At 52.2% G+C, this 13,247-nt stretch overlaps 1 protein-coding gene across 3 annotated transcripts in view; it reads left to right on the top strand.

Moving 5' to 3' along the window:
• Positions 1–13,247, top strand: part of Itgb4 (integrin subunit beta 4) — a 33,502-nt gene that overhangs the window by 12,285 nt on the left and 7,970 nt on the right. For all 3 annotated transcript variants that reach the window (XM_034504440.2, XM_076935437.1, XM_076935438.1), the window contains exons 13-29: positions 133–335; positions 1,777–1,880; positions 1,969–2,067; positions 2,206–2,335; positions 3,043–3,165; positions 3,254–3,360; positions 4,943–4,976; positions 5,151–5,342; positions 5,601–5,704; positions 5,962–6,020; positions 6,193–6,216; positions 7,036–7,184; positions 7,269–7,448; positions 8,102–8,250; positions 10,611–10,818; positions 12,492–12,649; positions 12,946–13,126. In XM_034504440.2, the coding sequence (XP_034360331.1) occupies positions 133–335; positions 1,777–1,880; positions 1,969–2,067; positions 2,206–2,335; positions 3,043–3,165; positions 3,254–3,360; positions 4,943–4,976; positions 5,151–5,342; positions 5,601–5,704; positions 5,962–6,020; positions 6,193–6,216; positions 7,036–7,184; positions 7,269–7,448; positions 8,102–8,250; positions 10,611–10,818; positions 12,492–12,649; positions 12,946–13,126 (2,204 nt within the window). The remainder of the gene's footprint in view (positions 1–132; positions 336–1,776; positions 1,881–1,968; positions 2,068–2,205; positions 2,336–3,042; positions 3,166–3,253; positions 3,361–4,942; positions 4,977–5,150; positions 5,343–5,600; positions 5,705–5,961; positions 6,021–6,192; positions 6,217–7,035; positions 7,185–7,268; positions 7,449–8,101; positions 8,251–10,610; positions 10,819–12,491; positions 12,650–12,945; positions 13,127–13,247) is intronic.

Here is a 13,247-nt window from a genome sequence, read left to right as displayed (position 1 = left end):
GCCATTGCTATCTGTATGACTTGGATTTACCTCCACCCTTGTGGATCTTCAGTTTTGTGGTCTGTAAAATAGGAGCATAAAAGTCCCAGGTTTCCTCCCAGGCTGTGCAATAGTGACCAGTTCCTTCTTCAGGAGTGGCAAAACCTGCAACTGCTCCACGGGCTCTCTGAGTGACACACAGCCCTGCCTGCGTGAGGGTGAGGACAAACCGTGCTCGGGCCACGGCGAGTGCCAGTGCGGACGTTGTGTGTGCTACGGCGAAGGCCGCTACGAGGGTCACTTCTGCGAATATGACAACTTCCAGTGTCCCCGCACCTCTGGATTCCTGTGCAATGGTGAGTTCAGGTCAGCAGCCTTGACCAGACCTGTGGGCAGGGAGAGCACTTAGCAGAGGCAGAAGCCCTCCCCCAACCCCACCCACACCCCTCCCTGTTCAGGTTCAGCCACAGCCTGGACCTCCCTTCCCTCATCTGCAATACCCATGACCAAGGTCCCTGACAGGCACAAAGTACTCTTCCTTCCTCTGGGCTATCTCTGGCAACTCAGATCCCCATTCCATCTTAAGATGGAGACAATCTGGTTCAACCCCCGAAGGGTGACAGGAACATGACAGAACAATCTTTCTTCTCTAAAACTTCTAGGGGCAGCCACAAATTTATGTCTCCTCCATATTTACAAAGGGCTGAGTGCTAAGATTATACAGGCCTGTGCTCATAGGTAGAGCAACCCAGGCAAGGTGGTAGTTAAATAGATACAAATAAATGAAATCCGTTATATACTTATTAAACTCTCACTGGTCACCAGATAGCATGTTCTTGCTTTCCTATACCTTTATCTATCCTGTTTTGTTTTTTAATTTTTATTTCCCTTGTGTGTCTGCGAGTACATGCGTGTGTGTTGTGGTATACAGATGGAGATCAGACAACAATCGGCAGGAGTCAGTTCTCTCTGCCATGTTGGTCCTAGAGACTGACTCCCACGTCAAGCTTCTCAGACTTGACCCCCCCCCCCCAGCTGGCCCCTCCTTCCCCGTGTGGCTTTTGTCTACTGTTTTGGTTTTTTCTCTTCAGCTCTCTTTCCCAGGGTGTGGAGAAATGAAAGCATAAGCTAGGAATCTCTGGAAAAGGGCAGAGAGTTAGTGGAGGTGGAGGTGTGAGCGAGGAGAGGAAGAAGACATTTGGAAGGATGTAGCTGGGCCAGTGGACAAGCAGCTTGGGTTGAGGGCAGCAGGAAGCTGTGGATATGTATGTCACCTCACTTTGTGTTTTGTGTTTACCCTGTTACACTCACCTGTGAAGCCTAAGTATTCATTGGTAGATTCTCCTAGATACTTTGTCACAGTTTTCCTGGCTTTAAGAAGACCATGTTGATTGACTCCAGGCAGGACCACCCCCCACAGTACAGGCTTGTGACTTGTCTTTCTCCACCCACCTTGTGTGTTCTGGAGACTGAACTCAGACCACGCTCCTGCCACAAACACCTCTTCCCTCTGAGCCATCTCGCCAGCCCCTGCAGCTTGATTTCTTATTTATTCATATCTGTACCTTTCTCCAGCCTATTGTCTCATTAGAGATCACAAGGAAATCACAGGAATGGATTTGTGTTCGAGAATGGTCACTCTGCCTTCAGAAGAAGGCAGGAAAGAGGGGAGATGTTTCCAGAAAATGAGGGGCAGCTTCTACCACAGGGCTCCCAGAGGCCACCTGTAACGGGTGGCCATCTTGGATGGCATATATGAATGTGGGTCTACTCTTCCGTTTCTTCCTCTCTTTACAGACCGGGGACGCTGCTCCATGGGAGAGTGTGTGTGTGAGCCTGGTTGGACAGGCCGAAGCTGTGACTGTCCCCTCAGCAATGCCACCTGTATCGATAGCAATGGGGTAGGCCTGGATACAGGGCAGGTGGTGTGGGCAGTAGAGGGGGGAAGAAAAGCGTTCTGCCTGGTGACTGCTGACTCCCCCACCCCAGGGCATCTGCAATGGACGAGGCTACTGTGAGTGTGGCCGTTGTCACTGCAACCAGCAGTCGCTCTACACGGACACCACCTGTGAGATCAACTACTCTGCGGTGAGGGAAGGGTTCCTGGGGTATGGGCATGAGAACCCCAGGAACTACAGAGGCTGGGAAGAAGATGCTGGCTGGGGGCACTAGGGAAAGGGCGTTGGGTCCACCCAGCATGGTGTCTATTTTCTTCTCCCCACCCAGATACGCCTGGGCCTCTGTGAGGACCTCCGCTCCTGTGTACAGTGCCAGGCCTGGGGCACCGGGGAGAAGAAAGGGCGCACGTGTAAGGAGTGCAGCTTTAAGGTCAAGATGGTAGACGAGCTTAAGAAAGGTAAGGCAACCGCATGGTGCCTGCAGCTTTAATACCAGCACTTGGGAGACAGCAGCAGGTAGACCTCTGCTTACTTAGTGAGTTCCGGTACAGCATAGGTGATGTAGCAAGAGCCTGTCTCCAGGGGTCGGAGAGGGTAAGGGGTCTGAGGGATGTAGGGCTGAGTCTAGACAGGAAGAACCCAGCAGGGAGGAGGGGTGGGGGGGGTGGCGGAGGCTTGAGCTCTGAGTTGAGGTTATGCCTCCCAGACTGGGTTTGTGAGTGGAACTGTGGGATGCTTCAGGACCTAGACAGGAAGCCTAGTACAGGTACAAAGTCAGAGCAAGAGCGGAGAGGGAACGGAGAATGAGGAGTCAGATGAGTGAGTGGTAGGGCCTGCCCACAGCACAGGTGGGCACGCCCCAGCTGGGGCATGTTGTTGGATGATGGGATATTATTTGTCTCCTTCTAAGTCAGCTCTGCTGGCTGGACACCACACTCTTGATGGTGTGTGGTGTGCGGTGCAGGGAAGTGGGGGAGATGAACTTTCAGACTAGGCTGTTAGTGGTGCCAGCTCTGGACACGGCAGTCCCCTTCATCCTGGTGACATCTCTAGTCAGGGGACTTACGTCTTCCCCAGACCTCGTAGTAGGCCATGGTGGAGTCCCTGGGGTGCCCCGAGTGGAGGGCTGGGGTCAGGGTACCATGCTAACAGTCTGTGGGTCCAGCGGAAGAGGTGGTGGAGTACTGCTCCTTCCGGGACGAGGATGACGACTGCACTTACAGCTACACCGTGGAGGGCGACGGCAGCCCTGGGCCCAACAGCACGGTCCTGGTCCACAGGAAGAAAGGTGAGCTGGCTAATGGGCGTGCGCAGCCTGTGGCCCCTGGCAGCCGGGGCGGGCATGCGCACTGCCTCCTTCTCTTCTCACCCTGCAGACTGCCCTCCCGGCTCCTTCTGGTGGCTCATCCCCCTGCTCATCTTCCTCCTGTTGCTCCTGGCTTTGCTTCTGCTGCTCTGCTGGAAATACTGTGCCTGCTGCAAAGTAAGTCCCCGGCCTAGGCCCTCCTGGGATGGACGATCTACGGAAGATCCAGAGTGGCCTTGGTAGAGCGGACCACATCTGCCTGACTCTGCTGCTCCTGCCTTGGGCCATCAGTGGCCAGAGCCCCGGAGTACTTGTCATGGAGTTGGCCCCCTGTGAGCCCTCTGTGAGCAAGGGAGACAGGAGCTGACACGCTGGGGCCGTCAGCAGGGGCAACAGACTAGAAGGGCGCACAGCATGGGATGCTGGGTTGTAGGGGCAGAGACCACATACTGAGCTAACCCACGGCAGTGTGGGATATGTGCGTATAGTATACAGAAATGGGTTCTATGATCAGATATGTTACAGAAACATGTGTTTCTTAGGGCATTCAAGTGTTTACATAATGGGTTGGGAGTGTAGCTCGGTTGATATTGGTCTTACTTAATACATATATATAAAGCCCTGGACTCGATCGCAAACATTCCGGGAAACTGAGGCATAGCTAGACGTGGTGGTGAACATCTTTAATCCTAGCAGTCAGGAGGCAGACACAGGCAGATCTTTGTGAGTTTGAAGACAGCCTGGTCTACATAGCAAGGTCCAGGACAGCCAAGGCTCCATAATGAGACTTTGTCTCAAACAAACACTGGAGAGAGGGGGTGGGGAGGGGGGGGAGGGAGGGAGGGACAAAGACAGAGAGAGAGAGAGAAAGAGAGAGAGAGAGAGAGAGAGAGAGAGAGAGAGAGAGAAGGAGGGAGAGAGAGAGAGAGAAGAGAGGAGAGGGGAGGGGAGGGGAGGGGAGGGGAGAGGAGAGGAGAGGAGAAGAGAGGAGAGGAGAGAGATATTCCTGTCATCTGGGAATAAGAATGCAGGTGGGTCCAAAGTTCACAGTTTGTCCTCAACTACATAGCAAGTTTGAGGGCAGCCTGGGCTACATGAGAACCCATCTCAAAAATAAATAAGTAGAGACCTGAGCATGGTGGCTCAGTTTAATCTCAGAACTCAGGGAGCAGAGACAAGCAGATCTCTGTTAGTTCCAGTGTGTGTGTGTGTGTGTGTGTGTGTGTGTGTGTGTGTGTGTGTGTGTGTAGACAGGGTTTCTCTGTGTAACAGCTCTGAATGTCCTGGAACTCACTCTAGACCAGGTTTCCCTGGAACCCACAGAGATCCGCCTGCCTCAGCCTCCCAGTGCTGGGATTATAGGTGTGTGTTAGCATGCCTGGCGAAAAGGATATTTATGAAGGGCGGGGAGGGTGACAGAAGTCGGGCCTGGGAAGACTTTTCAGTGTCACAGCCCTTGCTGAAGCAACAGGAGGACCTAACTTTGAATCCTTATCACCTTGTAACCCCTGTGCTGTGGGAGGCAGAGACAGGGATTGCTGGCTACCAGCCTATCTCTGGGTTCAGTGATAGACCCTGTGTCAAAGGAAATGGCAGAGCAGGATACCTGGTGGCCTCAAATGCCCGCACACAGGTACACACTCGTGTACACACACACACACACACTTCTAGTGAAAGGACTAGGCATGGGTGTGCCTGGAGAGGCCTATCTAGCCTGGGACAACCATCCTAACCTCACCTCTAACTCTTTATCTCCTAGGCCTGCCTGGGGCTTCTTCCTTGCTGCAACCGAGGTAGGGGCAGGCACACGTGTGGGCAGTGGGTATCTGACTGCCCTTTGTTCAGGCTGGAGGAGATATGTGGGTAGAGGCAGAAGCAGAGAAAACAGGAGGCCCTGGGTTCTACCTGATGGCCACAGCTATGAAGGCCTAGATGGGGTCCCCGGTGCTGAGGACCCTTCCCCGCAGGTCACATGGTGGGCTTTAAGGAAGATCACTATATGCTTCGGGAGAACCTGATGGCCTCCGACCACCTGGACACGCCCATGCTACGCAGCGGGAACCTCAAGGGACGAGACACGGTCCGCTGGAAGATTACCAACAATGTGCAGCGGCCTGGCTTTGCCACTCATGCAGCCAGCACCAGCCCCACGGAGCTCGGTGAGGGCCAGGGCTGGATGCTGCCCTTCTTGGCACTACCTACCCTTAGGATGTCTGTCCCTGACCTAGGTTCATACCATTCCTGTACAGGCCCAGAACTCAGTCCCTTTATGTCCCATCCTGATGGCACCAAAACTCTAGGGCCTGTGTGTACCTGGCACACTGACAACAGTCAGCCAGTTGTCCTGGGCCTTAGGCTGGTGTGTAGAGGCCACACTCTGCAGTGACTGTCTGACAGTGCCCATATCTCCCACCCAGTACCCTACGGGCTGTCCCTGCGCCTTGGCCGCCTCTGCACTGAGAACCTCATGAAGCCCGGCACCAGAGAGTGTGACCAGCTACGTCAGGAGGTGGAAGAAAATGTAAGAACCAGAATCAGCCGAGTGGGGAGCAGACATGGGTGCAGTGCGGTGGCCACCTGTGGGAGAGCTGAGGGCTGCAGCCTCAGAACCTAGACTTTTCTATGCAGAAGGGAGAGGAGCTCTTTGGACATGTGCTTCAAATGGAGTCATCTTGGGTGGCAGCAGAGCCTGGGTTTGGGGGTTCACCCCTCAGCATATGGTAGCTAACCTTGAGAGGTGCTCCGGCCTGTTCTCAACCCCCTTCCCTTGCCTGCCAGCTGAATGAGGTGTACAGACAGGTCAGCGGTGCGCACAAGCTCCAGCAGACGAAGTTCAGGTGAGTCGTGGGGAGCCCCAGGTCGGGTGTGTGTGGTGGTGGTGGTGGGATGCCTGGCTGCACTGAGCCTTACCATCAGGCAGCCAGGATACCCAGGTTTGGATGGGAGTTGGTCATCCAAGCTCCCACTCCAAAAGACATGTGGCTCATGGTGCCCTCTTTGTCCCCACAGACAGCAGCCCAATGCCGGGAAAAAGTGAGTTCAAGAGCGCAAGGTGGGCAGTCCCACCTCCATCCCTCCACCCTGAGCCTCATCCACCCACCCTGCTCTAGCTCTCTGATCACACCATAGGAAGGGAAGGCCCTAAGTCCACCATTGGCTAGGCCCTTGATTCCTTCCTTTCCTGGTCAATTCATCAAGCAACTACTTGTAAGATGCATTTACCATGAATCAAACCCTCAATTAAAACAAACCAGAGATCAGTCCCTACCCCACCGGCTCATGGCCAGAGATTCTCATGCTGAGCTGCAGTTGCAGGCATGTTACCAGACAGACAGAGCAGCAGGTCCTGTGGCTTCTGCCCTACTGGGGAGGGTATGTGAGAAGGAGCCCTACGCCTAGTCAGAATGAAATGGGCCATGTGTGGCCATGCTCTGGCCAGCACCTCTGGGTGCTCACAATGGGCTCCATGTGCCTAGCCACCTCAGCCAACATTCTCAATAGCCCTGCCAGAGTGTCACCCTTGTGAATTTCATTTTCCAATGAGAAAACTGAGACTCAGGGTGGTTAAGTCCGTGGCCCGAGACTATATGACTGTCAAGGACCAGAGCCAGAATTTGAACCCAGAACCTGACCTGAGCCTCCCTGCTGTCCCACACCTAGTCCTTGTATCAGCAGCTCTGTTTGGTGAAGTGGGTAGGGAGGCCCCTTCCTCAGGACTAGCAGTGATTTAGCTGCAGGGTGGTGGTGGAGAAGGAGCCAGCATGAGCTTCAGGCACTGCTGTTGCTAAAGACCCTACACCTTCTGCTGACACACATCTTGTCCCTCCTCCTCCACTTGGACACACAACCCAGGCAAGACCACACCATTGTGGATACAGTGTTGCTGGCGCCCCGCTCTGCCAAGCAGACGCTACTGAAGCTGACAGAGAAGCAGGTGGAGCAGGGGTCCTTCCATGAACTCAAGGTGGCCCCTGGCTACTATACCCTCATAGCAGAGCAGGGTAGGTACACAGACTCCTCACACTGCTCCACCTCCCCCCTCCCACCCACATGGCCCTGAGACCCATGTCTGACTTGTACCCCAGACGCCCGGGGCATGGTGGAGTTCCAGGAGGGTGTGGAGCTGGTGGATGTGCGTGTGCCCCTCTTCATCCGGCCTGAGGATGATGATGAGAAGCAGCTGCTGGTGGAGGCCATCGATGTCCCTGTGGGCACTGCCACCCTTGGTCGCCGTCTGGTAAACATCACCATTATCAAGGAACAAGGTTGGTCAGGGTTGGGGGCCCGGGAGGCAGGAAGCCAGGCCTGGGCTCCTTGATCCTCCTGATATCCAAGTGAAAGTGGGACAGGGCCATGGGGCCAATCACTTACTCTCTGAGAACCTTAGAGTCTCCATCTGTAAGATGGGTACAGGCTTTTGCAAGGAGGCCATGGCTGTGCCTTTCCATAGCACCTGGTACAAGTCTAAGTGTAGTCACTGCTCAGTCTCTCCTCTTTCTTCTTTGTGGTGTTGGGGATGAAACCCATCATGGCAGGCAAATGCTCTACCACTGAGCTACAGTCTCAGTCCAAGTGGGAATGCCCACCAGCTTTATTGTAACTTTCTACCCACATCCAATCTCCCTTTCTCTATTGAGAGGAAGACTTGGGTGTGGCTTGGCCTGAAAAGTCCTCCTGGCTCCCGGAGGTTCCCTGGCTCCTCCTCCCTGCACCAGGATGCTCAGCCCCAACTCTTAGGTTCTCGTCCCTGACCCTACCTGACTTTCCAGGCTGCCTGCTGGACTTTTCCAACCCCTTTGCTTCTTTATGAAGAAATTTCCATCCCATTCCTCTGGAGCCTGGGATGGGAGGAGGGAGGAAAGGAGCTAAGAAGGAATTGAGACCAGGACCTGTTAACCAGCACCTGGGTTCCTTGCAGCCAGCGGGGTAGTGTCCTTTGAGCAGCCTGAATACTCAGTGAGTCGTGGAGACCAGGTGGCCCGCATCCCTGTCATCCGGCACATCCTGGATAATGGCAAGTCCCAGGTCTCCTACAGCACACAGGATAATACAGCACACGGACACCGGGTAAGGCTCAGTTGAGCGGGACTATCCAGTGATTTCCATGGTAGCTACCCCAATCCTTGGGTGCTGGCAGTATCCTTAGACAAAGATGGCCCTGCCATCAGGAGTGGCTCACCCAAAGTGCCGAGAATATTCTGGACAGGGTCCCATTACTGCCAGGAACTCAGGGCAAGGGCATCACCTCTCATGGATGATCCAGGTACCCTCTGAACCATTCTTGTGTACTTGTGTACCCTTCAGTGACCCAGGATAGCCAAGTCACCTGCCTGTCTAATCTAGTAGACTTTGGAGTTTTAATTATAAAAATTAAACTGGATAAAATAAAATTTAATTTAAATTAATTAATTAAATTCTAATTGATTTAAATTAACAGAGTCTCAAACTAGAACTTGATTTGTAGACCAGGCTGGCCTGAAACTCACAGAGCTCCATCTGCCTCTACCTCTACCTTCTGAGTGCTGGAATTAAAGGCTTGCACCCATTACCATGCCTAGCTAAGGGCTTCTTAATTTTTAATTATTTATGTGTATGGGGGTTTTGTCTATATGCATGTCTTCTGTGCACCACATGTGTGCTCAAGGAAGTCAGTTGAAGGTATCAGATCTCCTACGACTGGAGTTAGAGACAGTTGTGAGCTGCCATGTATGTGCTGGGTGCTGGGCTCTGAACCCTGGTCCTCGGGAAGAGCTGTGGTGCAAACCACCAAGCCATCTCTCCACTTGCTCTTCACACATGTTTTTAAAGATAGTGTCTCAGTATGTAGCTTTGACTGTCCTCAGTCTTGCTATGTAGACCAGGCTGGACTTGAACTCATAGAGTTCTGCCTGCCTCTCCATCTGAGTGCTGAGATTAAATGTGTAGGCTACCACACTCTGTATTTTAAGCCAGCCCCCCAATTCTGTCACTGTTGGTCTTCCCCAGGCTCAAGCAGCCCTTCCTAACAGGAAAGGCCCTGGCCTGGTTATTGTGCCTTCATTCCCAAGCCAGTACTGGGAAAAATGAAAGCCAAACCATATTGACAGACATGCATGTTTTCTTGGTTTTGATTCTGAATTTAGATGGACATGGCAGAACAGGCCTGTAATCTAGTGCTCAGGAGGCCAGGGCAGGAAAATTACAAGTTCCAGCCATGCCCAGGCTACGTAACAAAACCTTGTCTCCAAGACACAAAATAAGGGCTGGAGAGATGGCTCAAGAATTAAGAATGTGTACTGACCTGCAAAGCCACTCCAGGCAGCTTACAACAGCCTGGAGCTCCAGCTTCAAGAGAGCCTCTGGCCTCCGTGCTCAGTCACGTTCACTCACGTGCAGGTGACCGCACATAGACCTGCATAAACACATACAATTTAAAAAATATAATGATGGTGGCGCATGCCTTTATTCCCAGCACTGAGGAGCAGAGGCAGGCAGATCTCTGAGTTCAAGGCCAGCCTATCTACAGAGCCAGTTCCATGACAATCAGGGCTCCACAGAGAAACCCTGTCTCGAAAAAAAAACAAACCAAACAAACCAAACCAAATCAAAACAACAAGGACCCATGAGATTGCTCAGTGCAGTCAAAGTACAAATACCTGAGTTCAATACCTGGGACCCACACGGGAGAAGAAAACCAATATATTCTCATTCATTCTCTCTCTCTCTCTCTCTCTCTCTCTCTCTCTCTCTCTCTCTCTCTCTCTCTCTCTCTCTCTTTCTCTCTTTCTCTCTCTCTCACACACACACACACATGCACAAATAAGTAAATATAATATTTATTTATTTTGTTTTATAAAGATAGGATCTCTCTATGTAGTCCTGGCTGTCTTGGAACTTTCTATGTAGACCAGGCTGGCTTGAAATCCTCCTGCTTCTGTCTCCCGAGTGCAGAGACTGGAGGCGTATGGTACCACACCCAGCATAAATGTAAATGTAGGTGTTTAAAATGCTGGGCACACACTTGGGAGGCAGAGGCAGGTGGATTTCTGAGTTCGAGGCCAACCTGGTCTACAGAGTGAGTTCCAGGACAGCCAAGGCTACACAGAGAAACCCTGTCTCGAAAAACCAAAAAAAAAAAAAAAAAAAAAAAAAAAAAAAAAAAAAAAAAAAAGAAAGAAAGAAAGAAAGAAAGAAAATATTTAAACATAGGAAAGCTAGGGTGAATGGAAGACCCATCAAGTGTCTGGAGCCCAACAGAATTCCAGATTTCAGAGCCACACAATAGGGAACATGTTGACACTATAGGGACAGTTCTTTTTCTCCTGGGCATGCCCTCAATCCCAGCTGCCCTGGGCTAACCTCCTGCCTGTTCAAGAGACCTCCTGTGCAGTATCCTGGCATTTGGTTCACACCCTAACCCTGGCTGACCCTGACTCTTCCCATTGTAGGATTATGTCCCTGCGGAGGGTGAGCTGCTCTTCCACCCTGGAGAGACCTGGAAGGAGTTGCAGGTCAAGCTCCTGGAGCTGCAGGAGGTCGACTCCCTCCTGCGTGGCCGCCAGGTCCGCCGCTTCCAAGTCCAGCTCAGCAACCCCAAGTTCGGAGCCCGCCTGGGCCAGCCCAGCACAGCCACGGTTATCATCGGGGAACACCACGGTGAGTAAAGCCTGGGTCTGCATAAGCAGGTGGAGAGGAAGCCCCAGGACCTTCTAACAGGACTTGTCAAACCTGCAGCCAGGGCACGGCTTCAAACGTGTCACTTAACCAGCAGCAGGGTCACACAGATCCAAGTGTCTTCCTGCAATATCAGGAACATATGTATTCTTGTTTTGGTTTGTTTTTCTGACACAGTGTCTCACTATATATACCCTTGGCTTTGTGTGTGTGTATGTGTATACTTCAGTGAGTAGTGTGTGTGTGTGGTGGGTAGTGTGTGTGTATGTGTGTGTGTGTGTGTGGTGTGTATGTGTGTATATGTGGTGTGCAGTGTGTATGCATGTGTGTATGTATGTGTGTGGTGTGTATGCGTGTATGTGTGTATGCGTGTATGTGTGTGTTCATTTGTGTATGCATGTGTGTATGTGTATGTGTGTATGTATGCATGTGTGTATGCATGTGTATATGTGTGTATGCATGTGTGTATGTGTGTATGTATGTGTGTATATGCATGTGTATATGTGTATATGAGTGTGTATGCATGTGTGTATGTGTGTATACGTGTATGTATGCATGTGTGTATGCATGTGTCTATGTGTGTGTGTATGCATGTGTGTATGTATGTGTGTGTGTTCATGTGTGTATATGTGTGTATGTGTGTGTATATATGTGTGTGTGTGCATGTGTGTGTGTATGTGTGTACTTCACTGTGTGCCACTCAGGCTCAAGCTCAGGTTCTCAAGCATGACAGCAAGTGCCTTTCTTGCCAGAACCATACTTATTTTTTTAATGTAATTTTATTTTACTATTTTTAAATTCTGTGTGTCTCTGTGTGCCTGTGTGTGGGCATGTGCACCTGACTGCTGGTCCCCGCTGAGTCCTGAAGAGGTTTCGATCCCCTGGAGCCGGGGTTAAGGCAGCTGTGAGCTGACCTGAGGACTGGGAACCAAGCAGCACATGCTCTTAACCACTGACCCATGAGAAAACAGTTATCTGGAACTCAGATTTATCTAAGCATCTTGTGCTGAGCAGACTACCCTTGTGACAACCATAGATTGAGGCCATGTGGCTGTAGGCACCAAACACCCCCGCCCCCTTTCCCAGCCTTATTAGAGAGTTCAGTTCTTAGCCACCACTGTGAAGTACTCAGGGAAGGTGGGTAGTGAGAGGGGAGCAGATGTTCTCTGTGGAACTTTCCCTGGCCTGCCAAAAGAGGAAGAAAGCAGACCAACCCCTTACCAACCCCTTACCAACCCCTTACCAACCCCTTCTCCTCGCTTCTCCGGAGAGTCCCCTGGACTTTCACCGACCTGGCTAACCCCTGCTGCACCAGACCCCAGAGGGTAAATGAGCAGATTTTTTTTTTCTTTTTGTTTTTTGAGACAAGGTTTGTTTCTGTAACCCAGGCTGTCCTGTAGACCTTGGACTCACAAAGATCTGCCTGCCTCTGTCTCCCAAGTGCTGGGATTAAAGGCGTAAGGCGTGCACCACCGCTGCTGCACCCCCACCCCACCCCAATACCACTGCCCGGACTTCCACTCCCACCCTGCTAGATGAACTGATCTTAACTGAACTTTCAAACTGGGGAAGTTGTGATGTTTAACAAAATCTCTGGCGCACCCTGGTGGTCACATACGGAGCCAGCCACCTAACCTCCGCACCACTTTGACTAGATGAAACGGACAGGAGTCTCATAAGTCAGACAATTTCCTCGCCGCTGCCACCCCACGGAGACTTGGGTGCCCCACAGAACCCTAACGCCAAAGCTGCCGGCTCCAGGAAGATCCATTTCAACTGGCTGCCCCCTCCTGGCAAGCCAACGGGGTATAGGGTATGTGAGGGATATTGGGGAGATCTGTCACTCACCTTGACAGACTGCCAAGGGAGTAGACTGCCCCAAGGGAGGGGGAGAACACATTTGGTACCAGTGGGCTGATAAAACCCCATCTTAGACCCTGCAAGTGGGAAGACCCAACCCTGAGTTCTTCAGCTTTGTTCCTGGAATGGGGTCTTTGCCCAGCCTGGTAGACCCACTGCTCCACCTGAGCTTTGCTGAGAGCCACCAATGTCACTTGTACAAAGGGAATCCCATCACTTGCTGCTTCCCACTGAGCACCCCACTCACAGGTGAAGTACTGGATCCAAGGCGACTCTGAGTCTGAAGCCCACCTGCTGGACAGCAAGGTGCCCTCAGTGGAACTCACCAACCTGTATCCCTATTGCGACTACGAAATGAAGGTGTGTGCCTACGGGGCACAGGGTGAGGGGCCCTATAGCTCACTGGTGTCCTGCCGCACCCACCAGGAAGGTAAGTTTCGTGATGACTCTATCCACCTGGAATACCCTGCTGTCAGTGTGCCCAGGCCCCTCTCCCTCCCTCCTTCCCTCCCTCCCTCCCTCCTAGAATTCAGCCCTGCCCCTGCCCCTCT

This window comes from Arvicanthis niloticus, chromosome 6, assembly GCF_011762505.2.
Source record: "Arvicanthis niloticus isolate mArvNil1 chromosome 6, mArvNil1.pat.X, whole genome shotgun sequence".
NCBI classification, from domain to species: domain Eukaryota; kingdom Metazoa; phylum Chordata; class Mammalia; order Rodentia; family Muridae; genus Arvicanthis; species Arvicanthis niloticus.
This window is presented reverse-complemented; position numbering and strand designations above follow the sequence as displayed.